At 44.8% G+C, this 10,823-nt stretch overlaps 1 protein-coding gene across 1 annotated transcript in view; it reads right to left on the bottom strand.

Moving 5' to 3' along the window:
• Window positions 1–7,187: 7,187 nt before the first annotated feature.
• Window positions 7,188–10,823, bottom strand: part of LOC135572979 (fibrinogen beta chain-like) — a 9,466-nt gene continuing 5,830 nt past the window's right edge. The window contains exons 8-9 of the mRNA XM_065022008.1: window positions 8,803–8,960; window positions 7,188–7,956 (exon numbers count right to left, since the gene is read on the bottom strand). Of these exons, the coding sequence (XP_064878080.1) occupies window positions 7,725–7,956; window positions 8,803–8,960 (390 nt within the window). The 3' untranslated portion in view covers window positions 7,188–7,724. The remainder of the gene's footprint in view (window positions 7,957–8,802; window positions 8,961–10,823) is intronic.

Here is a 10,823-nt window from a genome sequence, read left to right on the forward strand (position 1 = left end):
ACCCCTCCTCCAGCACTAACGAAGAGATTCTCAACCCCTCCTCCAGCACTAACGAAGAGATTCTCAACCCCTCCTCCAGCACTAACGAAGAGATTCTCAACCCCCTCCTCCAGCACTAACGAAGAGATTCTCAACCCCTCCTCCAGCACTAACGAAGAGATTCTCAACCCTCCTCCAGCACTAACGAAGAGATTCTCAACCCCTCCCAGGACTAACGAAGAGATTCTCAACCCCTCCTCCAGGACTAACAAAGAGATTCTCAACCCCTCTCCCAGGACTAACGAAGAGATTCTCAACCCCCTCCTCCAGCACTAACGAAGAGATTCTCAACCCTCCTCCAGCACTAACGAAGAGATTCTCAACCCCCTCCTCCAGCACTAACGAAGAGATTCTCAACCCCCTCCTCCAGCACTAACGAAGAGATTCTCAACCCCCTCCTCCAGCACTAACGAAGAGATTCTCAACCCCTCCTCCAGCACTAACGAAGAGATTCTCAACCCCTCCTCCAGCACTAACGAAGAGATTCTCAACCCCTCCTCCAGCACTAACGAAGAGATTCTCAACCCCTCCTCCAGCACTAACGAAGAGATTCTCAACCCCTCCTCCAGCACTAACGAAGAGATTCTCAACCTCCTCCAGCACTAACGAAGAGATTCTCAACCCCTCCTCCAGCACTAACGAAGAGATTCTCAACCCTCTCCCAGGACTAACGAAGAGATTCTCAACCCCCTCCTCCAGGACTAACAAAGAGATTCTCAACCCCCTCTCCCAGGACTAACGAAGAGATTCTCAACCCCCTCCCCCAGGACTAACGAAGAGATTCTCAACCCCTCCTCCAGCACTAACGAAGAGATTCTCAACCCCCTCCCAGGACTAACGAAGAGATTCTCAACCCCCTCCTCCAGCACTAACGAAGAGATTCTCAACCCCTCCCAGGACTAACGAAGAGATTCTCAACCCCCCTCCCAGGACTAACGAAGAGATTCTCAACCCCCTCCCCTGGGACTAACAAAGAGATTCTCACCCCCCCAGCACTAAACATCTTCCGGCGGCCAGGTCTATATGTATATTATGATATACCTCTGCATTGTTGAATACTCCTTTCTTATTGGCTAGAAAGGCATTCTAGAATGTACATTACACCAGATAACGGGACAGTTGGAAATGATATCTGGACATCGTACATCATGACGAAATGTGCACCTGCACTTGCAGACCGTACTTGCTACACAGATACAGAAAGATAAAACCAACAACCACACAAACTGAAATTGTAAACATTGTAAACGCAGGTCCAACGAGGAACAAATGTAGCTAGCTAGTATTTTATTAATTTACTTTTTGGAGCCTCTGATGACAACGTGATGAGTGACGAACAGGAATTCCTGAAGGCCCCTCTGGTGCTATGCTGTCAAATCCTCCCTCGTGTTTCTAGTTTAGTGTCACTATGCTGTTAAATCCTCCCTCATGTTTCTAGTTTAGTGTCACTATGCTGTCAAATCCTCCCTCGTGTTTCTAGTTTAGTGTCACTATGCTGTCAAATCCTCCCTCGTGTTTCTAGTTTAGTGTCACTATGCTGTCAAATCCTCCCTCGTGTTTCTAGTTTAGTGTCACTATGCTGTCATCCTCCCTCGTGTTTCTAGTTTAGTGTCACTATGCTGTCAAATCCTCCTCGTTTTCTAGTTTAGTGTCACTATGCTGTCATCCTCCCTCGTGTTTCTAGTTTAGTGTCACTATGCTGTCATCCTCCCTCGTGTTTCTAGTTTAGTGTCACTATGCTGTCAAATCCTCCCTCGTGTATCTAGTTTAGTGTCACTATGCTGTCATCCTCCCTCGTGTTTCTAGTTTAGTGTTGCTATGCTGTCAAATACTTGGACTGTGTCTCTCTGTGTGTAAACATACTTGGACTGTCTCTCTCTGTGTGTAAACATACTTGGACTGTCTCTCTGTGTGTAAACATACTTGGTCTGTCTCTCTGTGTGTAAACATACTTGGACTGTCTCTCTGTGTGTAAACATACTTGGACTGTCTCTCTGTGTGTAAACATACTTGGACTGTCTCTCTGTGTAAATATGTGTCTCTCTCTCTGTAAACATACTTGGACTGTCTCTCTGTGTGTAAACATACTTGGACTGTCTCTCTCTCTGTGTAAACATACTTGGACTGTCTCTCTGTGTGTAAACATACTTGGACTGTCTCTCTGTGTGTAAACATACTTGGACTGTCTCTGTGTGTAAACATACTTGGACTGTCTCTGTGTGTAAACATACTTGGACTGTCTCTCTGTGTGTAAACATACTTGGACTGTCTCTCTGTGTGTAAACATACTTGGACTGTCTCTCTGTGTGTAAACATACTTGGACTGTCTCTCATACTTGTGTGTAAACATACTTGGACTGTCTCTCTCTGTGTGTAAACATACTTGGACTGTCTCTCTGTGTGTAAACATACTTGGACTGTCTCTCTGTGTGTAAACATACTTGGACTGTCTCTCTGTGTGTAAACATACTTGGACTGTCTCTCTGTGTGTAAACATACTTGGACTGTCTCTCTGTGTGTAAACATACTTGGACTGTCTCTCTCTGTGTGTAAACATACTTGGACTGTCTCTCTGTGTGTAAACATACTTGGACTGTCTCTCTCTGTGTGTAAACATACTTGGACTGTCTCTCTCTGTGTGTAAACATACTTGGACTGTCTCTCTGTGTGTAAACATACTTGGTCTGTCTCTCTGTGTGTAAACATACTTGGACTGTCTCTCTGTGTGTAAACATACTTGGACTGTCTCTCTGTGTGTAAACATACTTGGACTGTCTCTCTCTGTGTGTAAACATACTTGGACTGTCTCTCTGTGTGTAAACATACTTGGACTGTCTCTCTGTGTGTAAACATACTTGGACTGTCTCTCTGTGTGTAAACATACTTGGACTGTCTCTCTCTGTGTGTAAACATACTTGGACTGTCTCTCTCTGTGTGTAAACATACTTGGACTGTCTCTCTGTGTGTAAACATACTTGGACTGTCTCTCTGTGTGTAAACATACTTGGACTGTCTCTCTCTGTGTGTAAACATACTTGGACTGTCTCTCTCTGTGTGTAAACATACTTGGACTGTCTCTCTCTGTGTAAACATACTTGGACTGTCTCTCTCATACTTGGACTGTCTCTCTGTGTGTAAACATACTTGGACTGTCTCTCTCTGTGTGTAAACATACTTGGACTGTCTCTCTCTGTGTGTAAACATACTTGGACTGTCTCTGTGTAAACATACTTGGACTGTCTCTCTGTGTGTAAACATACTTGGACTGTCTCTCTGTGTGTAAACATACTTGGACTGTCTCTCTCTGTGTGTAAACATACTTGGACTGTCTCTCTGTGTGTAAACATACTTGGACTGTCTCTGTGTGTAAACATACTTGGACTGTCTCTCTCTGTGTGTAAACATACTTGGACTGTCTCTCTGTGTGTAAACATACTTGTGTCTCTCTGTAAACATACTTGGACTGTCTCTCTGTGTGTAAACATACTTGGACTGTCTCTCTCTGTGTGTAAACATACTTGGACTGTCTCTCTCTGTGTGTAAACATACTTGGACTGTCTCTCTCTGTGTGTAAACATACTTGGACTGTCTCTCTCTGTGTGTAAACATACTTGGACTGTCTCTCTCTGTGTGTAAACATACTTGGACTGTCTCTCTGTGTGTAAACATACTTGGTCTGTCTCTCTGTGTGTAAACATACTTGGACTGTCTCTCTGTGTGTAAACATACTTGGACTGTCTCTGTGTGTAAACATACTTGGACTGTCTCTCTGTGTGTAAACATACTTGGACTGTCTCTCTGTGTGTAAACATACTTGGACTGTCTCTCTGTGTGTAAACATACTTGGACTGTCTCTCTGTGTGTAAACATACTTGGACTGTCTCTCTGTGTGTAAACATACTTGGACTGTCTCTCTGTGTGTGTAAACATACTTGGACTGTCTCTCTGTGTGTAAACATACTTGGACTGTCTCTCTCTGTGTAAAACATACTTGGACTGTCTCTCTCTGTGTGTAAACATACTTGGACTGTCTCTCTGTGTGTAAACATACTTGGACTGTCTCTCTCTGTGTGTAAACATACTTGGACTGTCTCTCTCTGTGTGTAAACATACTTGGACTGTCTCTCTCTGTGTGTAAACATACTTGGACTGTCTCTCTCTGTGTGTAAACATACTTGGACTGTCTCTCTCTGTGTGTAAACATACTTGGACTGTCTCTCTGTGTGTAAACATACTTGGACTGTCTCTCTCTGTGTGTAAACATACTTGGACTGTCTCTCTCTGTGTGTAAACATACTTGGACTGTCTCTCTCTGTGTGTAAACATACTTGGACTGTCTCTCTGTGTGTAAACATACTTGGACTGTCTCTCTCTGTGTGTAAACATACTTGGACTGTCTCTCTGTGTGTAAACATACTTGGACTGTCTCTCTCTGTGTGTAAACATACTTGGACTGTCTCTCTGTGTGTAAACATACTTGGACTGTCTCTCTGTGTGTAAACATACTTGGACTGTCTCTCTGTGTGTAAACATACTTGGACTGTCTCTCTCTGTGTGTAAACATACTTGGACTGTCTCTCTCTGTGTGTAAACATACTTGGACTGTCTCTCTCTGTGTGTAAACATACTTGGACTGTCTCTCTGTGTGTAAACATACTTGGACTGTCTCTCTCTCTGTGTAAACATACTTGGACTGTCTCTCTCTGTGTGTAAACATACTTGGACTGTCTCTCTCTGTGTGTAAACATACTTGGACTGTCTCTCTGTGTGTAAACATACTTGGACTGTCTCTCTCTGTGTGTAAACATACTTGGACTGTCTCTCTCTGTGTGTAAACATTGACATAACAATATTTCAACTATATTCTCTCTCTATATATTCTGTATATCGTAACCTTGGTATTATTGTTTTTACATTTTAAGGGTCAGTTAATACCTTCAACATTCCAGGTAATGCTCTGATGGCTGTGGGTAGTTACAATGCTTTTTAAGGGTCAGTTAATACCTTCCACATTCCAGGTAATGCTCTGATGGCTGTGGGTAGTTACAATGCTTTTTAAGGGTCAGTTAATACCTTCCACATTCCAGGTAATGCTCTGATGGCTGTGGGTAGTTACAATGCTTTTTAAGGGTCAGTTAATACCTTCCACATTCCAGGTAATGCTCTGATGGCTGTGGGTAGTTACAATGCTTTTTAAGGGTCAGTTAATACCTTCCACATTCCAGGTAATGCTCTGATGGCTGTGGGTAGTTACAATGCTTTTAAGGGTCAGTTAATACCTTCCACATTCCAGGTAATGCTCTGATGGCTGTGGGTAGTTACAATGCTTTTAAGGGTCAGTTAATACCTTCCACATTCCAGGTAATGCTCTGATGGCTGTGGGTAGTTACAATGCTTTTAAGGGTCAGTTAATACCTTCCAGGTATTCCTGTGGGTAGGCTAATGCCTTCCACATTCCAGGTATGGCTGTGGGTAGTTACAATGCTTTTAAGGGTCAGTTAATACCTTCAACATTCCAGGTAATAATCTGATGGCTGTGGGTAGTTACAATGCTTTTTAAGGGTCAGTTAATACCTTCCACATTCCAGGTAATGCTCTGATGGCTGTGGGTAGTTACAATGCTTTTTAAGGGTCAGTTAATACCTTCCACATTCCAGGTAATGCTCTGATGGCTGTGGGTAGTTACAATGCTTTTTAAGGGTCAGTTAATACCTTCCACATTCCAGGTAATGCTCTGATGGCTGTGGGTAGTTACAATGCTTTTTAAGGGTCAGTTAATACCTTCCACATTCCAGGTAATGCTCTGATGGCTGTGGGTAGTTACAATGCTTTTTAAGGGTCAGTTAATACCTTCCACATTCCAGGTAATAATCTGATGGCTGTGGGTAGTTACAATGCTTTTTAAGGGTCAGTTAATACCTTCCACATTCCAGGTAATGCTCTGATGGCTGTGGGTAGTTACAATGCTTTTTAAGGGTCAGTTAATACCTTCCACATTCCAGGTAATGCTCTGATGGCTGTGGGTAGTTACAATGCTTTTTAAGGGTCAGTTAATACCTTCCACATTCCAGGTAATGCTCTGATGGCTGTGGGTAGTTACAATGCTTTTTAAGGGTCAGTTAATACCTTCCACATTCCAGGTAATGCTCTGATGGCTGTGGGTAGTTACAATGCTTTTTAAAATGCTCTCGTTTTATTGAACCTTTATTTAATGAGGCAAGTCAGTTAAGAACAAATTCTTATTTACAATGACGACCTACAAAAAGGCAGAAGGCCTCCTGCAGGGGACAGGCTGGGATTAAAGATGAATACTAAATACAATAAAAAATATGGGACAAAACACACATCACGACAAGAGAGACAACACAACACTACATAAAGAGACCTAAGACAACAACACAGCATGGTAGCAACACAACAATACAACAGCATGGTAGCAACACAACAAGACAACAATATGGTAGCAACACCACATGACAACAGCATGGTAGCAACACAACATGACAACACAGCATGGTAGCAACACAACAAGACAACAATATGGTAGCAGCACTAAACATGGTACAACAGCACAAAGGGCAAGAAGGTAGAGACAACAATTCATCACGAGAAGCAGCCACAACTGTCAGTAAGAGTGTCCATGATTGAGTCTTTGAATGAAGAGATGGAGATAAAACTGTCCAGTTTGAGTGTTTGTTGCAGCTCGTTCCAGTCGCTAGTTGCAGCGAACTGAAAAGAGGAGCGACCCAGGGATGTGTGTGCTTTGGGGACCTTTAACAGAATGTGACTGGCAGAACGGGTGTTGTATGTGGAGGATGAGGGCTGCAGTAGGTACCTCACATAGGGGGGAGTGAATAGGTGTTGTATGTGGAGGATGAGGGCTGCAGTAGATATCTCAGATAGGGGGGAGTGAGGCCTAAGAGGGTTTTATAAATAAACATCAACCAGTGGGTCTTGCGACGGGTATACAGAGATGACCAGTTTACAGAGGAGTATAGAGTGCAGTGATGTGTCCTATAAGGAGCATTGGTGTCCTATAAAGAACATCTAGCTTCTCGAGAGAACCCTTACCTGCCGATCTATAAATTACATCTCCCTAATCTAGCACGGGTAGGACGGTCTGAATGATGACGATCAAACACATGACATAGGTTCCTCAATATGTTTTTATTGAGTATACTAAGGGACAGCTAATATCTAATTGTATACTTTATATACACATATATATATATACTTCTACATATACTTGTCCCAAAGACAAACACACACCACACAATCACTCACAGAAGAACAACACATGCTCAGTTAGTAGGGTGCCGCTCAGTCCCTGTGTGTGTGTCCCTGTGTGTGTGTCCCTGTGTGTGTGTCCCTGTGTGCGTGTCCCTGTGTGCGTGTCCCTGTGTGTGTGTCCCTGTGTGTGTGTCCCTGTGTGTGTGTCCCTGTGTGTGCGTCTCTGTGTGTGTGTCTCTGTGTGTGTGTCCCTGTGTGTGTGTCCCTGTGTGCGTGTCCCTATGTGCGTGTCCCTGTGTGCGTGTCCCTGTGTGCGTGTCCCTGTGTGTGTGTCTGTGTGTGTCTCTGTGTGTGTGTCTGTGCGTGTCCCTGTGTGTGTCCCTGTGTGTGTGTCTCTGTGTGTGTGTCTGTGTGTGTGTGTCTGTGTGTGTGTCTGTGCGTGTCCCTGTGTGTGTCTACCGCGAGGCGAAGTAGGGCCTGATCTTCATGCAGATGGCTTTGAGAGAGTACCAGGATCCCTTCCAGTTCATCCACACCATGCCGTCATCCGTCCCGTGTTTTGCCATGTACCGAGTGTAAGCCCCGCCCCAGTAGTAACGGCCGTTGGGATTGGCTGAGTGACACCTGTTGTACCACCAGCCACCGCCGTCCTCACGGGAGCACTGCTTGGACGGGTCACCTGGGGTCCTGTTAGAGGGGAGGGGGGAGAGAGAGGGGAGGGGGAGAGAGGGGAGAGAGGGGGAGAGAGTGGGGAGAGAGAGGGGTGAGAGGGGGGTGGGGGAGAGAGGGGAGAGAGTGGGGGAGAGAGAGGGGAGGGGGAGAGAGGGGGTGAGAGAGAGAGAGAGAGAGAGGGGGTGAGAGGGGTGGGGGAGAGGGGAGAGAGGGGAGGGGGAGAGAGGGGTGAGAGAGAGAGGGGGGTGAGAGAGAGAGAGGGGTAGGAGAGAGAGAGAGGGGGTGAGAGGGGTGGGGAGAGGGGGAGAGAGGGGAGGGGAGAGAGGGGTGAGAGAGAGAGAGGGGGAGAGAGAGAGAGAGAGAGAGACAGAGGGGGGTGAGAGAGAGGGGGGAGTGGGGGAGAGAGAGGGAGGGGGAGAGGGGGTGAGAGATGAGAGGGGGAGAGAGAGAGAGAGAGAGAGAGAGAGAGAGAGAGAGAGAGAGAGAGAGAGAGAGTGAGAGAGGCGGGTGAGAGAGAGCGAGGGGGGTGAGAGAGAGAAGGTTAGGTTAATGTATCTTGACCCATTAGTTGTCATTTATTGACTGATCAATCAACCAATCAACTAACCAACCAATCATCCATTTCAATACCACCACAGAGAGAGAGAGAGAGAGAGATGCAGAGATGCAGAGAGAGAGAGAGAGAGAGAGAGAGATGCAGAGAGAGAGAGAGAGAGAGATAGAGATGCAGAGAGAGAGAGAGAAGCGGAGAGAGAGAGAGAGAGATGCAGTGAGAGAGAGAGAGAGAGAGAGAGAGAGAGAGAGAGAGAGAGAGAGAGCACTGAGTAAAGCCAAGAAAAAGAGAGAGACATCATCCCATACCAGTTATCGTTGTCTCTGTCGTAGGTGCTGAACATCATTCCGTTGTGGATGGTCATGGTCCGGTTCTCTCCAGACAGCTCCGTAGCCCCCTCCAGCATCACGTTGCCAGCCGTACCAGAGTACCCGTTGATCGCCATCACATATCTGGACGCCTCGTTCTACATAAAGGTGGTTTTTTATTTACTATAGTCACATTTTAACAACAACGTTCTCAGTGTTTTAAAGTAACCCAAACTAGACCCCAGAGATTTAGATTTCCACTATGATGCTAGTTCAGAAAGTATAGATCCTGCCTGTCTGTCTGTCTGTCTGTCTGTCTGTCTGTCTGTCTGTCTGTCTGTCTGTCTGTCTGTCTGTCTGTCTGTCTGTCTGTCTGTCTGTCTGTCTGTCTGTCCGTCCGTCCGTCCGTCCGTCCGTCTGTCTGTCTCCGTCCTGTCCAACTGTATACAGCTGAAGTTGGAAGATTAAATACACCTTAGCCAAATACATTTAAACTCAGTTTTTCACAAATTCCTCTAATCATTTAATCCTTGTAAACATTCCCTGTCTTAGGTCAGTTAGGATCACCACTTAATTTTAAGAATGTGAAATGTCAGAATAATAGTAGAGAGAATGATTTATTTCAGCTTTTATTTCTTTCATCACATTCCCAGTGGGTCAGAAGTTTACATACACTCAATTAGTATTTGGTAGCATTGCCTTTAAATTGTTTAACTTGGGTCAAACATTTCAGGTAGCCTTCCACAAGCTTCCCACAATGTTGGGTGAGTTTTGGCCCATTCCTCCTGACAGAGCTGGTGTAACTGAGACAGGTTTGTAGGCTTCCTTGCTCTCACACGCTTTTTCAGTTTTGCCCACACATTTTCTATAGGATTGAGGTCAGGGCTTTGTGATGGCCACTCCAATACCTTGACATTGTTGTTTTTAAGGCATTTTGCCACAACTTTGGAAGTATGCTTGGGGTCATTGTCCATTTGGAAGACCCATTTGCGACAAAGCTTTAACTTCCAGACTGATGTCTTGAGATCTTGCTTCAATATATCCACATAATGTTCCTACCTCATGATGCCATCTATTTTGTGAAGTGCACCAGTCCCTCCTGTAGCAAAGCACCCCCACAACATGATGCTGCCACCCCCATGCTTCATGGTTGGGATGGTGTTCTTTGGCTTGCAAGCCTCCCCCTTTTTCCTCCAAACATAACGATGGTCATTATGGCCAAACAGTTATATTTTTGTTTCATCGATCTTTGTCCCCATGTGCAGTTACAAACCGTAGTCTGGCTTTTTTTATGGCGGTTTTGGAGCAGAGGCTTCTTCCATGCTGAGCGGCCTTTCAGGTTATGTTGATATAGGACTCGTTTTACTGTGGATATAGATACTTTTGTACCTGTTTCCTCCAGCATCTTCACAAGGTCCTTTGCTGTTGTTCTGGGGTTGATTTGCACTTTTCGCACCAAAGTACGTTCATCTCTAGGAGACAGAACGCTTCTCCTTCCTGAGAGGTATGACAGCTGCGTGGTCTCATGGTTTTTATACTTGAGTACTATTGTTTGTACAGATGAACGTGGTACCTTCAGGTGTTTGGAAATTGCTCCCAAGGATGAACCAGATGTGTGGAGGTCTACAATTATTTTTCTGAGGTCTTGGCTGATTTCTTTAGATTTTCTCATGATGTCATGCAAATAGGCACTGAGTTTGAAGGTAGGCCTTGAAATACATCCACAGGTACACCTCCAATTGACTCAAATGATGTCAATTAGCCTATCAGAAGCTTCTAAAGCCATGACATCATTTTCTGAAATGTTCCAAGCTGTTTAAAGGCACAGTAAACTTAGTATATGTAAACTTCTGACCCACTGGAATTGTGATACACCTCTCCATAAGTTAAATAATCTGTCTGTAAACAATTGTTAGAAAAATGACTTGTGTCCTGCTCAAAGTAGATGTCCTAACCGACTTGCCAAAACTATAGTTTGTTGACGAGATATTTGGGAAGTGGTTGAAAATCAAGTTTTAATG

Source organism: Oncorhynchus nerka, linkage group LG8 (assembly GCF_034236695.1).
Source record: "Oncorhynchus nerka isolate Pitt River linkage group LG8, Oner_Uvic_2.0, whole genome shotgun sequence".
Classification (NCBI taxonomy): domain Eukaryota; kingdom Metazoa; phylum Chordata; class Actinopteri; order Salmoniformes; family Salmonidae; genus Oncorhynchus; species Oncorhynchus nerka.